At 40.8% G+C, this 19,865-nt stretch overlaps 1 protein-coding gene and 2 non-coding genes across 3 annotated transcripts; 1 reads left to right on the forward strand and 2 right to left on the reverse strand.

Annotated features, from left to right (window-relative positions):
• The first annotated feature begins 634 nt into the window (after window positions 1–634).
• Window positions 635–706, forward strand: TRNAC-GCA (transfer RNA cysteine (anticodon GCA)). The gene has a single exon. It is a non-coding gene; the product is annotated as a tRNA-Cys (tRNA).
• Window positions 707–1,399: 693 nt separating this feature from the next.
• Window positions 1,400–14,874, reverse strand: TMCO5A (transmembrane and coiled-coil domains 5A). Its single transcript, XM_068966723.1, is given in 11 exon segments — window positions 1,400–1,598; window positions 4,984–5,024; window positions 7,227–7,284; window positions 8,674–8,738; window positions 9,168–9,227; window positions 9,663–9,719; window positions 11,644–11,715; window positions 12,426–12,476; window positions 13,145–13,268; window positions 13,687–13,836; window positions 14,840–14,874. Coding segments are annotated over 11 exon segments (912 nt in total).
• On the reverse strand, window positions 4,540–4,644 carry LOC138074779 (small nucleolar RNA U13). The gene has a single exon (XR_011144588.1). It is a non-coding gene; the product is annotated as a small nucleolar RNA U13 (small nucleolar RNA).
• Window positions 14,875–19,865: the final 4,991 nt, after the last annotated feature.

A 19,865-nucleotide genomic window follows, 5' to 3' on the forward strand; every position in this document is an offset into this window, starting at 1 on the left:
ACGTTTGTGAAGCAGCTAATATGCCATGCGCTATTTACTTTATAGCGTCCTTGCTCACTTCAGCTTTGGAGATCTGGGTTTTCACATATTTATATGGAGCTCTTTGCAATAGTTTATCTCAAGTTATGATCTTGAAAAGCTATAGTTTTTACTGTTAGGAAGACACATGAAGTGAGCTACAGCTTTGAGTTTAATTGCCAAAATTGTATGTTTATGTGTAAGGCTAAAACTAGTGATTACGTCAATGTCTGCTTTTGCCTCTAGTATGCCTCCAGTATCCTTTTCCCCTTCTCTGAAATTCAGTGCCACCTTTCCTTTGGGAAACACATTCCATATAGCTTACATGGGGCTGATTCCTTATCTCTTTCTTGTCCCCTTGCCTACCTTGTTTCTTTCAAGAGGCTAGACACATGGGTCATGGATTTGTGCTTGACTAATCAGAGTATTCCCATCCATTTGGCTATACTGATTGTGTGACAGGGGTAGACAATTGATCCCAACTAAGTTAGTTTATCTGGACTTTTCTGCTGGAGCTATTAGAAAAGATGGTTTCATTCTGCTAAGGATGCAACTCTCGTAATATGAGGCTTAGGCTGTTGGTACCATCTTCTTGCTAAGATGGTGGCTTCTTGCTTCCCTGGTGGCTCAGAGGTTAAAGCGTCTGCCTGCAATGCAGGAGACCTGGGTTCGATCCCTGGGTAGGGAAGATCCCCTGGAGAAGGAAATGGCAACCCACTCCAGTATTCTTGCCTGGAGAATCCCATGGACAGAGGAGCCTGATGGGCTGCAGTCCACAGGGTCACAAAGAGTCGGACACGACTGAGTGACTTCACTTTCACTTTCACTTTCTTGCTAAATAGAAAATGCACATTCAATGAGAAGAGAGAGAGGTGAAGCTCCACTGACATTGCTTTCAGACTTTTGGATCCAGCCATGCCTGGAGTCCCAGATTTTTAGTTCCATGAGGGAATACTTTTTTGTGTGCTATCGATTTATACATTAACCTAAACTAAGGCAATTTTTAACCAAAGAGTTCTAATATAAGTAATGAACAATCTTCTGCTTTGCAGGGATCCAGTGTCTTAAATTTTTAAGATTCACCAGAAGAAGTGATCAACTCTAATTTTGTTCAGCATCTTTCATATTATTCTAAGAACTGTCTACTCTGTTTATGCTCTGGCTCTATTTCACTTATCCACATAGCCACAGGAATCCATTGACAGAGCTCTTTACTGGACAAGGTTAATCTTGGAAAGACAGTGCAAGGTGGAATGGTAATGAAGTAGGCAAACCTCAAGGGAAAAACTTAAGAAAACCTCTTCCGTCCACAAGTTCTGCGTCTCCTAGTCATTCACTCAGATGCTACTTGTCTTCTTTTGCTCAAGGATATTTCTTGGGATCAGTGGGGTAACATGTCCTCTGTCTCAAGTGTGAGACAGGGAAAGAGGAAACATCTTAGCTTCCACAAGACGTTCCTGCTCAGTATCTTGGGCAATATGTTGACAAAGAGATCTGGATTTATAAAACTTAAATGGAACAACAAGTAGCCCAGCAGTCTGATGAAAAACAGCGTGGTGAAAAAGAAATATTGAAAAATCCTGGAAGGAGAAAGCCGAGAAACTGTTAACTAGAGGTTAGAAAACCTGGAACAAAACAGTCAGACCTAAATGCATGTCTGATTCTTTGATATTCAAATGTCTCTACTCCTAACAACCCCTTTTAAAGGCAACCTCTTCCCATATGCTGGTCTTCCAGCTACTCTCCCATCACCATGTTTAATTATCTTTCAGCATTATCACTATTTAAAGGTATCTTGTTTTGTTTGTTTTTATTTTGGAAAATTGTTTCTGCTTCAATTTATGCTCTATTAGCAGGGTGTGTTTCTGCAGCTCCACAGCCTCTTCAGCATCTGGTATTGTCAGATTTTAAAGCTTTTGCCAGTCAAATGTGTATAAAGTAATATATCACTATGGTCTTAGCTTGCATTTCCCTGATGAACGATGGAGCTGGACATTTGTCCATGTGTTCATGGTCTTAAGTGATTCCTCTTGCCCATTTATCTATTATGCTGTTTGGGCCTTTCTTATTAATTTGTAGGAAAACTTTGTATATTCTTGATATCAGTTGTTTGCCATTGTGTATATTTTGAATATTTTCCGTCTAGCTTATAACTTTCACTTACTCTAAGGTGTTGAAGAACAAAAGTTGTTTTTTTCAAAATTTATTTTTAATAAATTTATCAACCTTTCCTTTAATTAGAATGAATGCTTTTTGTATATTGTTTGAAAAGTCATTCTCTACCCCTTGGCCTAAAAGATACTATTTTCTCTTAAATCTTTATGGTAGTTTAAAAATATGTCCACAAATTCTCTGTTACTCCTCCTTTTGAGAACTTCCTTTCCATCGGAGTATGGAACAGACTTGAATGACTTGCTTCTAAAGAACAGCATATCATGGAAGTGACAGTGTGTGATTTCCTAGGCTATGTACTAAAAGCATTGACGCTTCCTCCTTACTTTCAGGAGGAAGCCAGCTGTGAGTTTGTGAGGACACACAGGCAGCCTGCTGGAGAGGTCCTTGTTGTGAGGAACTGAGACCTCCTGCCAACAACCAGCTGTGTGAGTAAGCTCCTTTGGAAATAGATCCTCTGGCCTCAGCCAAGCCTTCTAATGACTGTAATTTCAGCCAACATCTTAACTGCATCCTCATAACAGATCCTGAACTAGAACCACCCAGCTGAGTAGCTCACAGATTTCTGACGCACAGAAAATGTGAGTTGATAAAATGTTTGTTGTTTGCAGTCACTGAATTTGGGGGCAATTTGTTATGTAGCAATAGATGACTAATACTGTGTTTATAAGCTTTTAAAAATTGATATTTACATCTTTAATTATCTGGGCTTGATTTCTGTTATGCTGTATAGTAGTGATTCAATCTTATTTTTTCTCATTTAGATAACCATTTTTTCCCCCACCATATTTATCGAACAATCAATCCTTTCTTTCCCCTCTGACATATAATCAATGCCATATATCAAGTTTCTGTATGTACACTGCTTCTGAGCTCTTTGTTCTATTCCATTGGTTGACTTTTCTATTCCTGTGATAACATCACACCATCATAATTACTGTAGCTTCCTAGTAAGTCTTGACATCTCAAAGGACACGCTTCTCACTCCTTAACTCTCCTTTAAAATCGCCCAGGTCATTATTTGACCCTTTACTCTCCCATATATGCTATATTTTGTTATCATTTTATTCAATTTCATGAAAAATCTTTGGGGGAGTTTGATTGGAATTGAATTGATTTTATTCATTATTTGGAGACCATTGATATATTTATGATATTAAGGCATGCTATCCATGATCTTAGTGTTTTCTTTTTTCACTCATCTTACCTTTAATATTTCCTAATATATTGCTGTAAATTGCCTTATGGTAGTCTTGATTTCTTTTTTAACTGATTGTTTTGCATTTGTGGTTTTAATATGATTGACATGAGCAAACCTCCCCTGTTTCCTTTGCTATATTACTCTCATCAAGGTGTGGCAGGCTACATTCTGCCCCAGGACAAATTCACTGTTCAACTCCATTCACCAGTCAAAACAGCCCTTCCCCTCCAGTTTTCTGAAGTTTTCCTGTAGCGTTAATCTTGGTGACAAGATCCATTCTAGTACAGGATCTTGGTCAAAATGAGAATCAAAAGCTGTTTACAATCTTCTTCCCACCACTCTCCTTGGATACCATATTCATGAGAAGGGTCTGGGATGACATCTCTGGAAGGACATGCCTAGGGACAATCTCAGGAACCACCTTGCTTTCTTATCAGCACACATATACCAGTGTCCCAAGGATGTGGATCAGGACAAGAGGAGAGACATTTAAAGTTTGATGTGATAAGGTAGATTTGCTGGACTTTAGGCTACTAACTTTTCCTTAGGCTACTAACTCTCGTTAAGGCAGACAATTTTTATCCTAGGAGTTCATGTGGGCAATTCCATGCTGGGCACTGGTTTCTGAATTATTGGTGAAGGTGGCCTAGGAGTTCTAGGGAAGATTCTTCTGGTTGTTCTGGGAACATGCATTTAGAGATACTGGAATATGTAATACTTCACTTATCTGGTATGAAGGAGTATCCCTCTTAAGCAAATTTTCCAGACAATTGGAGCTGGACTTTAAGCACCAATAATTTTATGTTAACCATTTTGATGGGACTCTTTCTAAATCACATGTCATACCACTTTAAATTTATCTTTCTCTATGCCTTCTTAAACATATTGAACATAATTTGACCTTTTCTTAAAAATGAAGGGGCTTCAATACTAATTTTACTTTGCAATGATGGTGATTCCCTAAGGGCTAATATCCACTCAGTTGTTTGAATTTTGAGTTTTTATTTGTATTAACAAGATATTTGAGCAGTTATTGTGTGCTGGATACAGTTAGTTGCTATCTCTTTTTCATAATCATTTTCTCTCCCTTTTATCTGTTGTTAGGCAGTGGTATCCTTGCCTTTAGAAATTCTCTCCCTACTTTTGTTTTTCACATTAAGAGGTAGTATGCTGATGTAGCAAAGTTTGAGGGAGGCATATCTCATGCAATAGTGTAAAGACCCAACCATCATGCTTATGAACCACAGAAGGATCTCCCCATTTCTAATCTACTGATGTTACTGGAAAACCAGACACATCAAACTAGCTGAAAGTGTTAAAGGGAAAAAGGAGTAAGAAGAGACTTACCACATCTCCTCTAGGTAATGAGATTCCTGTTTCTAATTACTGCTAGGCCACTGGCTTCTAATACTGGAAAGTTGAGATTGGTAATCACCTTCAGACAAGGAAGTCATAACATTGACTGAGAAATGCAGTCATTGTTGAGTTGACTCTGTGTGTGTGTGGTTGTATGGCTAGACTTTGTTCTCTGCCTGAGTAGCTAAGTAGAACTCTTAGTTTTCTGGGAAGTTTACTCAACGATATTTACTTACCTTTTACAGAACCCTGCTTTCTTCTTTTGGAGAGAGTTATCCTAGGAGAAGAAAGGACAGTGATAAACAATATCTGGAGGCTATTATCACTGCCAAATAATATTCACTGAGCTGTTAATTAAATGTTATTTTAGATAAAATTTTACAGATTTTTTTTTCATACACATGAAATTTTCAAAGCCAAATATATGTGTGTATATATGGATGTATGTATGTACGCTCAGTCCTTCGGTCATGTCTGATTCTTTGCGACCCCATGGACTGCAGCCCGCCAGTCTCTCTGTCCATGGGATTTTTCAGGCAAGGATACAGGAGTGGGTTGCCATTTCCTTCTCCAGGGGATCTTCCCGACCCAGGGATTGAATTCGTGTCTCCTGCATTGGCAGGCAGATTCTTTACTGCTGAGCCACCTGGGAAACCCATATAAATATATACACATACACATATATATGTAACTGCATCACCTTTTAATATTCTGATAGGAAAGAAAGAAGACAGAAAGGGAAGGTCATACAGCTAGTAAGTGGCAGGACCAGGCCTGGATCCCAGGTCCTCTGAGTCTACTTCCTGGGCTCTCTCAACTATACCCTTACCTTTGGATTAGCCAGTGACCCTTTGAGAAGTTTGTAGGCTATACAAACCACACAAACTTATTCTAGAGATAAAACTTGAAAGCTATAAAAATGTAAAGATGAGGATATACTCTGGATTTCTATGACATTTCTCTTCCAAATGTTTTCTCAGTTATTTTCCTTTTAACTTCCTTGTGAGATAAAAAGGAAGAGAAATTATGATCACATTTTAAAACTGTGGAAATGAAGCTTGCAGAACTGGAATTAGAAAGTAGCTTTCTGGGTTATAAATTTGATTCTATAGCTTGAGTGAGATGAAGTGGCATGCTAGCTGGTCACCTGCTCAGGTAGCCTCTCCACAGGGATTGCTCAAACCTCGTAGGTAATTGAACCATCTCATGGTACTCTCATAATCTTGATGAATACACCCTGTTGTTTCCCTGATAGGTGGCCACAAAGAATAATTAATGAGCCACTAGGATTAGATGATGGGACACACTGGGGAGCATGCCAAGCTTGGTTCTAGAGAGGTGGACTTCATTTATTTCAGGAGTTTCACTTGCTGAATGGAATATATAAGCTTGAGACCAGAATAACCTGTTCAGAACAGTGAGAACTATAGTCATACAGTCTCATAAATTGTCAAACATCTGGAGGACTTCAAAGATAATAGTCAATTGTTGATATGTGCTTTTAAAGAAGAGATGACTTCTCCTTTCTATGGTTATAAAGACTGTACATCTCAACAATATAAAATTCCTGATGAATGTCAGCCTTGGTTCTAAAGGAAATATAAATTACAACTCAAGTCCAGTAAGATTTATCTATGTACTTGCTGCCATAAGACGCCAAGCAGGCCCAGAGGTCTGGTGCTCTATGTCCACATCGGTTTCCTTCAGACCTTTGCATATGTGCTCTAACATCATGATGTTAAAGACGTGCAAACATGGAAGCTGTATCGTAAAGAAACAATTGCTTCCTATGTTTTAACTCAGAGGCCAGCCCTGGTTAGATGGAGATAGGTGCCCTTGGCATTCTGTGCAGTGAAAGCTTCAGGACCATGCTGGGATCATCAGGAAAGAGTGCTGTGATTGGTGCAGAGCAGCGGTGTATATATTGGTCTTTTCTCCATAGAGTGCGCCTTCAGCTACTGTGCCTTCTTGCTTCCATTCTAAACTTTCTCTACTCTTGGACTGGTTTCTTTGAGAACACATCATTTGCATGGCTGTAGGAGGGAAAACCTGGAAAATCCCATGGATGGGGGAGCCTGATGGGCTGCAGTCCATGGGGTTGCAAAGAGTCGAACACGACTGAGCGACTTCACTTTCACTTTTCACTTTCATGCATTGGAGAAGGAAATGGCAACCCACTCCAGTGTTCTTGCCTGGAGAATCCCAGGGATGGGGGAACCTGGTGGGCTGCTGTCTATGGGGTGGCACAGAGTCGGACACAACTGAAGCAACTTAGTAGCAGCAGCAGCAGCAGGAGGAAAAACAGTTGTTCTCAGTGTCCTCTTGGTTTAAGGTTGAAATGCTTTGAAATTACATCTAGTACTGTTCTTGGAAAATGCATATGGGAAGATTGATAGATGTTTGGTGGCTTATAGTAATTTTGGAAGCTCCTTTGAAAGGCAGTGATGCTGAAAAAGCTGAAGATGGAGTGGGTACTTACCTTGTCATTTTGGCTGTTATGCTCTTTGCTTGTGGAGTTCATGCACATAACTTTTGACCTAGCGGGTAGAAGAACCAAGATAGAGATTGGATAAAGTGCACATGGAGAGTCATACTATATGGTGGTTATTTTAAAATAGTTTTATGTTCTAACGCTATGTTGTCCACTATTGTAGCCATTTGCTACATGCAGCTATTTAAATTAATTAAAAAATAATTTCCTCAGTCATATTACCTGTTTTTCAAGTACTCAGTAAATGGCTTAGTGGATACTTAATAGATAGCATATAAATTTTTGTTGAATAGTCTTGGTTTAGAAACTTAGCTTAGCAGTCAAGCCATACCTAGTACTCAGGAAGGATTTTGGGAGACTTGAAGGTGTCCTTTAAGGGTGAGAGCCTCCAGGTCCCGGTGCCTTGGACACCAGGCCACCATGTGTGCCTGCTTAGTTAGAGGCTTTATGCAGTTTGGGTCTCTTTCTCTTCATCCTAAGATTCCAAAATATTTAATAAATAGAGATACTTCTTGATTGAATTAAGATTTAACTTCTAAAGAGGGTCAAGAAATTGAAGTGAAGTTTTTGATTTAAATTAAAGAATTTAAGTGTCTCCCAGGTAGCTCAGTGGTTAAGAATCTGCCTGCCAACGCAGGAGACAGGTTTAATCCCTGGGCTGGGGAGATTCCCCGGAGGAGGAAATGGAAATCCACTTCAGTATTCCTGCCTGGGAAATCCCATGAACAGAGGAACTTGGAAGGCTACAGTCTATAGAATCTCAAAAGAATCGGACACAAGAGAGTTGAACTCTTCTGACAAACTTAAGGAGTTTTTTTTTTTTGGGGGGGGCTTTTCTTTTATTTAATATAGTATATAGTATAATAGTATACAGTTTGAGTTTCATAATATGATAGCCTTAGCAGGTGTCTGAAGGTTAGTGTCATGCCTATCCCATATGGTTTAATTTCTGTATATTTGGGATAAGTGAGGATGGTATTATTATAAGGCCTTTTCTGTGAAATATTTGTGACCACTAGTCCTTCTTAAGGCACATGTTCCTGGCCTTAATATAAACCCAAATAATTGGTAATATGATAAAGTTAGGAAGGGAAATGCATTTCTAGAGTCTTTTAAGAAAGCTGGGAAAAGGACCTGCATTTTAAATTTGGTTTATTATAATCATATTGTGTATACACTTGAAAATGGTGCTGTTTAAAAAAATTGTGTATTTATACAATAACAGTATATGAATTCATTTATCTTGCCTTAAAAAAAAAATACAGTTGGTGTAGTATAGGTGGAGGTGACCTGATCACTATCGAGGGGAAAGATATGTGGTGTCAGGGCTCTTGCAATTCCAAATTGGAATTAGTCAGAGAGACGTTTGCTCTGACCCAGGCTGAGATGGAGTTACCACTAAAACCAGGATGTTCCTTTGTTTGCCAAAGCTCACACTTCTCTCTCAAGGAACCGAGTTTCTAGTTCTTCTTCTATTTTCTTCAGAGTTTCCTGGTACTTCTTCAAAGAGAAATAAAGGAAAGCACAGTTACTAATTAAAGCCCTGTGCTTTTCCTAATCATAATAAACACACATTATTACATTATAACATAAAGGTTTGATATTCCCACTGCCACTTTTCCTCCTTCCTAGCCTTCACTCCACCATTACTGATCTCTCACTACATTTCACCATTGGACAGGCCCCTGGGAATAATTGGGATTATAAATAGGAAAAGTGCTCACCATTAAGTTAAAGGCACTAGGGGCTGGGAGACCAGGGAAGTAAAAGAATGATATTGGTGGTAGAGTGTCAAAGACTGTAAAGTCCCTTTGGAGTGACACCTTGAAGAGTTAAAATTATTCCAGATGGTCTTCTCTGAAAAACCTATTTCCATTTCACTGTGTACCTGAACAAACCCTTTGCTATCTCTTTACTGAGAGGCTGTACCTTTATGCAGAGAGCTTGATCTTCACAGAGCTGGGCCACGAATGCATAGTCTTCTATTACCTGGGAAGCAAAATTTATTAGTCTTAAATTTTCTCAGGAATTTATATAAGAACAATAGTATACTTGTTTCCTCCTGGGTACAAGACCCAAATGTAGGCTTCTGTTTTTTCCTAAATATGTCTTTTGTACATATAAACTCATTTTCTGAGGATATACTTTATAGTCCCATGGGGATTATTTGGGGACAGTTGGGAGAAGAACAGATACTAATTTGTGGAAAATAGACATTATGGAATGTATCCTGTAGAAATGTTAAATAGTAGGTAGCCTAGAATACTGTATTCATCTTCCTTTCCTTCTTATCCTCCTGATCCCACGTAGTTTTGGAAGAAGAACATTATGATAACTCAGTCATTTGAAGAATGTGTTAGATTGTTGGACCAAGAATCACATTTCCCTTCCTTTGGGAGAAGTAACGTTGAAGTTTGTGGTTACCTTGGCCAGCTCCTTCTCTTGGTCCGCACAGGAGGCTTCCAGTTGTTGTAACTTAACCTATAGACAGGAAAGGAGGCTGGTAACTCAGCAAGGCAAAACCAGAATTTCATTCTGAAATGCTATCACAAAGTTTATCTCACAGGTGGTTGAAGTGCATCAGGCACATTTCAGATATCTCTTTGTTGGAGAGCAGTCTAACCATCCTGTGCAGCTGCCTGGTGAATACACTGAGCATTCATCCGTGTTCCCTTCGCCCTTAAACTTCAATTCTTAGCTTCCTTCTTCCTTAGCTATTTTTCTTAGAAAACGTCACTATCCCCTTTGCATTTATATATTCATTACTCACTGCTTTCTTCCTCCCTGTATTCCTCTTTTCCTTCCTTGAATATTTGATGAAAGCCATTTTATATCGGCCACTCTACTGGAATGACAGGGAAAGGGCAAAGGGAGTACTGAGGATACAGTGATGAGCAGGATTGACAGGCTGTCTGCCTCACAGAGTTGACATTCTAGGTGGGGGACACAACAAATAAGTCAGCCTGATACTGATAAGCGCTGTGAAAGAAATAAATCACAGAAGTGTGCTGAGAGTGAGTGATGGAATAAGAGCTATTATAGGTGGTTTGTGAAGGCCTCTCTGATGATACTTGAAGTCTAAATGATAAATATTAGCCAAATGGAGATCTGGAGGAAATATGTTCCATGCAGAGTTTACAACACGGGCCAAGAGTGTGAACTTTGGTGTGGATGAGGAAGTTACGTGGTTGTCCATAGGGTCGCAAAGAGTCAGACACAACTTAAGCGACTTAGCATACATATAATCACCTTCAGTTCAGTTCAGTTCATTCGCTCAGTCGTGTCCGACTCTTTGTGACCCCATGAATCGCAGCACTCCAGGCCTCCCTGTCCATCACCATCTCCCGGAGTTCACTCAAACTCATGTCCATCGAGTCTGTGATGCCATCCAGCCATCTCATCCTCTGTTGTCCCCTTCTCCTCCTGCCCCCAATCCCTCCCAGCATCAGAGTCTTTTCCAATGAGTCAACTCTTTGCATGAGGTAGCCAAAGTACTGGAGTTTCAGCTTTAGCATCATTCCTTCCAAAGAACACCCAGGGCTGATCTCCTTTAGAATGGACTGGTTGGATCTCCTTGCAGTCCAAGGGACTCTCAAGAGTCTTCTCCAACACCACAGTTCAAAATCACCTTACTTAGCAGGTAAAACTCACTAGATACTTGTATGACCAATTTAGTGATTTCTTTTCCTAGACTGGATCCATGACAGGACATGTAAATTTCCCAGCATATGGTAGATTTATAGATCCTAGCTCTGTCTCTCGGAGAAGGCAATGGCAACCCACTCCAGTACTCTTGCCTGGAAAATCCCATGGACGGAGGAGCCTGGTGGGCTGCAGTCCATGAGGTCTCTAAACAACTGAGTGACTTCACTTTCACTTTTCACTTTCATGCATTGGAGAAGGAAATGGCAACCCACTCTAGTATTCTTGCCTGGAGAATCCCAGGGACAGAGGAGCCTAGTGGGCTGCCGTCTATAGGGTCGCATAGAGTCGGACATGACTGAAGCGACTTAGCAGCAGCAGCAGCAGCTCTGTCTCTATGAATTCATACACATACCTTAGCCAATTTTCAAACGGAGGTTGGGAGGGACTGATTAAATTGCCCTACTTAGTACCACACTAAGTACTGGGGCCAGGATTTAAATTAGGGACTTCAGCTGCCTCCAATGTTACATATGTATTTGTGTTTCTGCTCTTCCTCACGGAAGAAAGAACAAAATATATGGTTTCAGAGCAAAATTCCTGACTAAGAGCAGAGGAAAATTCACCACTCAATGGCCCAGGCTTATGCCTGACATGGGTAAAACTACAAAGAATTTATCTCAACTTTGACAGTTGTTTCAACTTGAAGGCTTGTTTCCTGCTCACATCGTCCAAACCCATTGAAGATTGCTTTTCCATTTACCTTTGACTCTTCTGGGGTTCCCTTTAGATTGTCTTGTTCACACTTTGTTGCTTTTTGAGATTTCCTTGTAAGCTACAGTTTAAAAAAAATTTGATTACAAGTAAAAAAATACATCCAAAAAAAAAAAAAAAGACATTCTCTGGTGTGTGTGGGCTGGTAATTTGGCCTTGATAAAAGCTGTCAGGAGATGGTCCTTTGTTGGATACTTGGTACCCCTGAAAACATTTTTATTCTGCCTCCAATTTCTTCCCACTAGTCTTGGTCATCAAAGCTAGATCTGCTCAAGACAGGGGTACTTTTTCAAACTCCATGCTGGGTTACTCAGGGCTGCAGACCTGGGTCAGAAAGTATGATAAACCTAGGAAGCCCACTGTATTCTGAGCAGGAGTTAAGATAAAGGGAATGTCTAGATGAAGAAAAGGGAATCCTTAAGAATTAAGTATTTTTAAAAGTCTCTGTTGAAAGTAAAATTAATTCTCACTACAAATTTGCCAGCCAATCACTTCCAAAATGTCTGTTGGAATCCTTTTCCTTATAACACAATGAAGAACCCATTGTATCACTGAATATCCTGAATACTCCACCCATTTCTTTCATCGATACTTGCAGGGAAGATCTGTGGAATTTATTTACGTTATCGGGCTAAGTCTCAGGAGAGCAGTTACCACCCCAGCACAGGCTGGTCTGACATGTGGAACCCCCTGCGATCACTTTTGCTCCCTTGCCTCTCTGATGACTGCGCATGCAGCGGGAACACTGGGGACACAAGAGCCCTATCCCACCTTTCTTTCAAGTTCTGCTATGCTGTGGACCAGGGTCTCATTCTTCCTTTCCTGTTGAGAGAAAGAAGCAGAGTGTAAGTGGCCATGTGCACATCATCATCTTTTTTCTTTTTTTTCAGTTGATTTTTCTCCATTTCACTCCAGTGATTTTTCCTGCAGGAACTCTCTCTTACTGCATAATGTCAGGTTAGGTATCTGTGGTTTGATCTCAATACATACATGCCAACTTACTGGGGACAGAGATGCCCACACGCAGGGCTTTCCAGTACTAAATATTACCAAAGAAACCCTAACCTCCACACATTCCTTTCCATACATGGGCACATCCTGCCACAACTTTTGAGTTGACTACACAGGGTATGTAAAAAGGAGAGACTATTTCATTCTCTGGAAGGACTGATGGTGAAACAGAAGCGCCAATACTGTGGCCACCTGATGTTAAGAACTGACTCCTTGGAAAAGACCCTGATGCTGGGGAAGATTAAGGGCAAGGGGAGTAGGGGGCAACAGAGGATATGATGGTTGCGTGGCATCACCAACTCAGTGGACATGAGTTTGAGCAAACTCCTGGAGATAGTGAAGGACAGGGAAGCCTGGTGTGCTGCAGTTCATGGAGTCAAAAAGAATCAGACATGACTGCGCAACTCTTATCTGATGGTTGATGAGAGGCAGGATGATGAATGTAACCGGTCAATAGCACTTCCCAGCTTCTTGCTTACCAGTCTGGCAGTTTCTTCTTCCACCTCCTGCAAGGCTCTTTCCCTTTCCATCGTGGTGCTGTTCTACTTCTCCCACTCCTCATCCTCTGCCAGGTCTCTGGTCTGAGTGATCTCATTTTCCAACCTGGACGACACAAGCACGCACTGTGAGGAACTCAGTTTCAGAACTGATAAAACACATAGATCAGTTTCAAGGGTACCTCTGTGACCATAAATATGAATCTCAAGTTGGAAACCCTTCTTTCCTGGATTCTTTGACTCAGAATCACTTTCACGGCAGGAAAAGTAAGATTCCTCTAATTCCCAAGTCAAATACCTCAATGTTCTTTCAACTCAGGTAAATATCACCCAATTTTTTAGGAATCTCGTTGAAACTTGCTGTAGTTCAGGTTTGGGCTGTAGAGAAATGCCAAAGAATGAAGGAGAACCTTTGCTGTACAAGATTTAGATATCTAGAACAACCTGGAAAATTCAGTTTTGTCTCTTCTTTCCCATCCCATCCTCTGGACTGAGTACTTTCCACATGGAACCCCAACACTCACCTCTGAATCTCATCTTCTTTCTTGTGGATTTTGACGAGAAGGTCCTGATTCGCTTCATCTATTCTCTGCATATCCCTTTCAAGGTCCATATTCAAACTGTTAATGTTCTTCTTTGACTGGGCCAACCTTAAGATTTCCGCTTTCTCTGACCTATAGACTCAGTCCCCAAAATGAACAAGGGCCAGTTATTTTAAGGACAGTAATCTTTGGACTAAAGGGCATATCTAAAAGGCATTAAATTCATTAACCTGGCTGTTTCTGGGAACATAGTTTTCCATTTTCATTCTTAGGAAATTATATTTCTTAATCATGCTCTACAGTTTGTTTCAGTAAGTCTCAACTTGGTTGGCAAGGGAGGTTTTTCTCGGCTTTCTCAGCCAAAGTGCTTGATATACTAGCGCATCTCTACATTGGTTCCGGGAGAAGTCTTGCTTCCTTAAACAGCCCTCTGCACTGGTTTCTCAGACAAATTGTTCACAGAATCTGCTCATGCCATCCACTTTTATTGAGTACTTTTATCCAGGTAGCTGGCACATTCCTAATGATTGGGCCCGGCTTCATGCAGAGGCACAAGTGATTTCCACTGGCAGGGAGGGCTTTAGTCTTTCCCTTCCTTCTTACCTCAAAACTTCTGTTCCAGTGCCTGCTACAAAGCTTGAAAATGTACCATGACAATCACTCCATTAAGTTAACAGATGTGATCCATGCATACGCTTTCAAGAATGCAAACAGCTTTTTGAAGTAAATTTGAATAAACGAAAGGTTCACACTAGAGTGGTCTAGAAAGGGTACCTGGCACATGGGAAGCTCTCAGTAAACTTTTCTTTTTCTTGTATCAGTTAAGTAGTTTGCTTTTTAAATAATTAGCCACAAACAAGTTAGTGAGGCAGAGAGATTTTTGAGTAAGAATGAGGGATGATTTTGGAAAAGGAAGTCCTACCTTGGAAGGACTTAATAATAGCTATCACTTAGAAGGGAAAGTTTATAAACGCTATCCCTTCAGGAGGGCCAAGTGCTTGGGGTGGAATGCAGTGGGGGATGGAATGACAGTAGATGGAGAGAGAGGAAGACTAGGACATGAAGGAATACATCAACAGCAGCCCTTCTTCGTACCTTGGTCCTTGGATGGCTTTGCATAATTATGATTACTTACTCATAGTCTAGTTGGTTTTCCTTTTGGTCTTCCATTGTCGATTTCCCTAAAATATCACAGAGATGTATCTAATGAATTGGGGAAATGGATCCATTTATGAAATAGAGTAACTAGCTTAGAGCCCCCAAGTACAGAAACAAAATTAACTGGTTTCTCCCCACCAACTTCACATTTTGGCCATGACAAAATTCAGCCTTTTGGTCTTCTGCTCATGATCTGATTATGCCTCAGTAAAGATGCAGTGAGAATACAGTATATACTAGATATTTCAGCATATATCCTGCTACAGATATATTCAGAGATAGTTCACCTACACAAAATCCTTTGGAATTTATATGCTACAATAAGAATCAATAGTTATCAATTGTTCTTAAGTCCCTTTCTGCTCCAGGCCCAGTTGCTTTCCTAAAGAGCTTATGGACATGGGTGTAGGTGTGTAACTTCTCTGAAAAGTAATCTCTGCGCTCTCTAGCCTGGTGTCTGTAAGAATCTCCAGATATTAAGATCTTAGTATTAAATAGGTCTCAGAAAAACCAAGTAGAAGTAAATAATTTGGCTTGCTGTGCCTCCTGGGTTTCCCCTTTATCTCCATTTCTTCCATAAACTCCACCTCCCTTCTGTTGTGTGTGATCTTCCTGATTCTGCCCTAGGCAGTTAGCTGCTGAAGCGTCCAGTCTTTCCCCAGTGAAACTGTGCAATAGATTCTCAGAACCTTCATGACTTTGCTGTTGACACGGGGAGGGCGGAGCAGCATGTCACAGTGGTTTGGGTGGCAACGGTTTCTCACCATCTATGGCGACTTAAGAGCCTAGCTGGGTATGTGTGCCTCATGGCCATGTCTTCCCTTTGGCAGCAGTAGTGAATGGATCTGATTTCTGGGCCGTATGAATGGGGTAGCCCCTGTTTTTTACTTCTCTGGTAGATTGTGCTCTCTCACTGCCCAAGTGTAACTCATATAGAAAGTCTGAGTCCTAAGGCCAGCAGTCTAATCCCATCATGTAGCCAGCTAACTACTCATTCACTTGACAAGCACTGAAGCTGTTGAAGGAGCCCGTTTGTATTCCAGACACTGTTCTAAGCATTAGAGAGACAGAGTACACTAAACAGTCAAGACATTTGCCCTCATGGAGTTTACATTCTAGGGCAGTGGTCCCCAACCTCTGGGATGTAATGCCTGACGATCTGAGGTAAAGCTGATGTAATAATAATAGAAATAAAGTGCACAATAAATGTAATGCCTTGAATCATCCTGAAACCATTTGCCCCACCCTTGTCCGCAGAAAAATTGTCTTCCATGAAACTAGTTCCTGGTGTCAGAAGTTTTGGAGACTGCTGTTCTAGGAGGGGTGTTGGCAGGGTGGTAGTAATAACACAAACAATAACATAAATGAGTAAAGTAATTTTATTTGGTATGACAAAAGAGAAGAGTGCTGGAAGGAAACATAAACTGGTGACGGGGATGAAGGAGATGTAGTGTGTTTATGTGTGTGGGAGGGAAGTGGTTACAGTTGTAAACAGGGTGGTGCAGCTTAGCACCCCCAGACCTGGAAGTGTGGATGTTGCTCCATTAAGAGGCCTAGTGAATGGGAGACCTTAGGTTGTGCTGGAGTGGACACAGAACCTGGAGACCCGACATGGGCAATAGCAAAGGTCATGGTCATCAGGAGCATGGGCCAGGATTCATCCTGAAAGGCCAGCAGACCCAAGAGCAACAAGCAGAGGTATGAAGACCCAAAGCTCCTCCTTCAATCCACCTCAAGGATACACAGCTTTCCCCTGCACCTGCCACTCTCCAGGGAAAGAAGAGAGCTCTAGAGAAGGAGAATCTCCCAAGACTGAGAAATTACCTGAAAGTGATTTTTAACCAGGAAAAGTCTATGGTATCTTGAATTGGTCCCATTGAGTCTTTTCTGCCAACTTAAGGAATCAGAGCTAAAGGGGAAGATTAGATCATTTGCAGAATATAAAGAATATACTTCTGCACACCTGGGTATGTATGTTTTGGCCAGATTCTGCACCATTTGTAACTTTGTGTGTGTGAATCATGGAAACCTAGGAAGTTTTGGATCTCGACTTAATAAGGACTGCATTGAGTTGATTTGTGGGCCAGAGTGACTTCTTAACATACTGTAGTTTCTAATAAACTATTTGTAAAATTAATGGCCTCTGATGACCCCCATTACCATCTCCCTTCTTCCTGAAAGAAGGCATTTCGTTGCTTTATGAAGCTGTACACAGAAGAGTAATTAAGTAACAATTCAGGCCAATGGCCTCTCCCAGGAATTAATGGTAGAGAGAGTTCATTAACCCCAGCTAGTTATGGCTTCTCCAGGAAATGCCCTGGACCAAGGTTATTGTAACTATTAATGGATTGGATAGAGACTTTGACTGAGATAAAAATAAAGCTCTATCTCCTTCCTGGGGAGCTTTTCTTCTTGAGGGGTTACCAAAGGCAAGCCTGTAGGAGCAACAGAACCCCAAGCTTGGGGCCTGTGTGGGATGAGAACAACAGATTGCTATAGGGAGAACTGCTAAATCAAGGTAAGAACAGGGCCTTGGGGGCAAATCAAGGTCTTTGATATAATCCGTCTTGCTTTTCAGGAGGTGGCTTGATTAATGCCTCATGCAGCTTTGGGGCAGCAGTTATCACCTTGCTAACGTTCCTGTGCTGTGCTCTGCCCCATGCGGAAGAGCTGCTGAGAGACATGTGAGGTTTGCTGCATTGCTGTCAGAAATGCAGTGGCCTTTGTGCGGAAGTCTGTTGTGAAAGCACGTGCTCTTTTCCATTCTGGGCGCTCAGGCTCTGTGTGCTGGGTCTCCCCCTTCTGCCACAGGGAGTCTGACCAGCTGCTGACAGTCAGCCCTGCCCGGGCTCTCCCTGGCCCTTCCTGCTGCCTCACAGGGATGGAGAGCTTTTCCTTCTGTTCACCTCACTTGTCTTCACCTTTACTATGGCAAAATCTTTGGATATTTTTTATAAATGAGCTTGGTTTTGAAGCTTATACCAGGCAAGGCTCTAAAATCCCATTTTAGATTATTCATTATTTTTTGAATACAGGATCAAGTATGTTATTTTCCCTAAGTCCTTACTTACTTTTAATGGCTATTTCCACTAACAGGGCTAATATCCAAAATATACAAAGAACTCAGTATCAACCCCCTTCCCAAACAATCCAATTAAAAATGGGCAGAAGATCTGAATAACTTGAATAAACATTTTTTCCAAAGAAGGAGGCATACAGATAGATGCCCAGAAGTCACATGAAAAGATGCTCAACATCATTAATCATCAGGGAAATGCAAATCAAAACCATAATGAGATACAATCTCACACCTGTGAGGATGGCTATTAACAAAAAGACAAGAAGTAACAAGTGTCGGTGAGGATGTAGAGAAAAAGGAACCCTAGTGTACTGTTTGGAGAAGGCAATGGCACCCCACTCCAGTACTCTTGCCTGGAAAATCCCATAGACGGAGGAGCCTGGTAGGCTGCAGTCCACGGGGTCGGACACGACTGAGCAACTTCACTTTCACTTTTCACTTTCATGCATTGGAGAAGGAAATGGCAACCCACTCCAGTACTCTTGCCTGGAAAATCCCATGGATGGAGGAGCCTGGTAGGCTGTAGTCCATGGGGTCGCTAAGAGTCGGACATGACTGAGCGACTTCCGTTTCACTTTTCACTTTCATGCACTGGAGAAGGAAATGGCAACCCACTCCAGTGTTCTTGCCTGGAGAATCCCAGGGACGGCGGAGCCTGGTGGGCTGCCATCTATTGGGTCGCACAAGAGTCCGACACGACTGGAACGACTTAGCAGCAGCAGTGCACTGTTGGTGAGAATGTAAATTGGTGCAGCCACTATGGAAAATGGCATGGAGATTCCTCAGAAACTTAATAGAGCTATCATATGATCTAGCAATTCCACTTCTGGATATTTATCTGAAGGAAACAAAAATACGAATTCAAAAAGATATATACATCTCTGTGTTCTGTATAATCTTTAGGTTCCTAAAATATTTTTGAATTTTCTTTCAGAATAACTTTCTTAAAAGTGGAAACTTGAATGTGAAGGCAAATGAAAAAAAAAAAAAGGAGAGAGAATGTACCATTAAAATTAAATATTTAAAAATTGATTGCATCATTGCCATTATAATGGCAATAAAGAAATAAAAAATGAAAAGTTAATCAAGGATTCACATCAGCAAAAAGTCTGGTTTTCCAAGTTTTCTTCCTTTTTTTTTTTTGACTATTAGTGAACCATCTTTTGTAGTAATCATAGAGTAGGTGTATTGCAGTGTTTTGCCTTTTCAGTTAATATTTTTTATAGACATTTTCCCAGGTTGTTACATACTATCTATAATTGTCATTTTAATCACTGCGTAAAATTCTGCTGAGTTGATAACATGCAAAATTTACTTCACCATACCCTTTTCACCAAACTGTTTATTTGTCTCCTCTCGAGGGCCAGGAGAATGCCTATATTTCCTCTGTATTTTCTAGGGTTTCCATATAACAGAGTAGTACAGACTGGGTGGCTTAAACAAGAGAAATTAATTTTCTCCCAATTCTGGAGGCTGTGTCCTGATCAAGGTTGGTGGAGCTGATTCCTCCTGAGGCCTCTCCCCTTGGCTTACAGAAGGCTGTGTCGTCTGTGTCTTCACACAGTCATTCTTCCGTGTGCTGGTGTCCCAGCTGCCTCTCATAAGGACACAATTCACAGAGGACTGCGGCCCACCCTAATGACCTCATTTTAAATGAATTACTTCTTTAAAGATCCTATCTATAAATAAAGCCACATTCTCAGGTACTAGGAATTAGGGTTTCCACATGTGAGTTTTGGGGGAACACAATTTGTATGAGATACTCAGTAAGTGTTTACTTGTGACCAAATTTATGAAACATTCAGATTGTTTCTCACCTTCAATAAAAAAGCAATTCAAAGAATACCTGTGTAGTTATTATATTTTTCAGGTCTAAGCAAAATATTAAAAATATATACTTCTATTTTTTTTTTTTTTTACCATT

The sequence above is a fragment of the Capricornis sumatraensis genome, chromosome 2, assembly GCF_032405125.1.
Source record: "Capricornis sumatraensis isolate serow.1 chromosome 2, serow.2, whole genome shotgun sequence".
Lineage (NCBI taxonomy): Eukaryota > Metazoa > Chordata > Mammalia > Artiodactyla > Bovidae > Capricornis > Capricornis sumatraensis.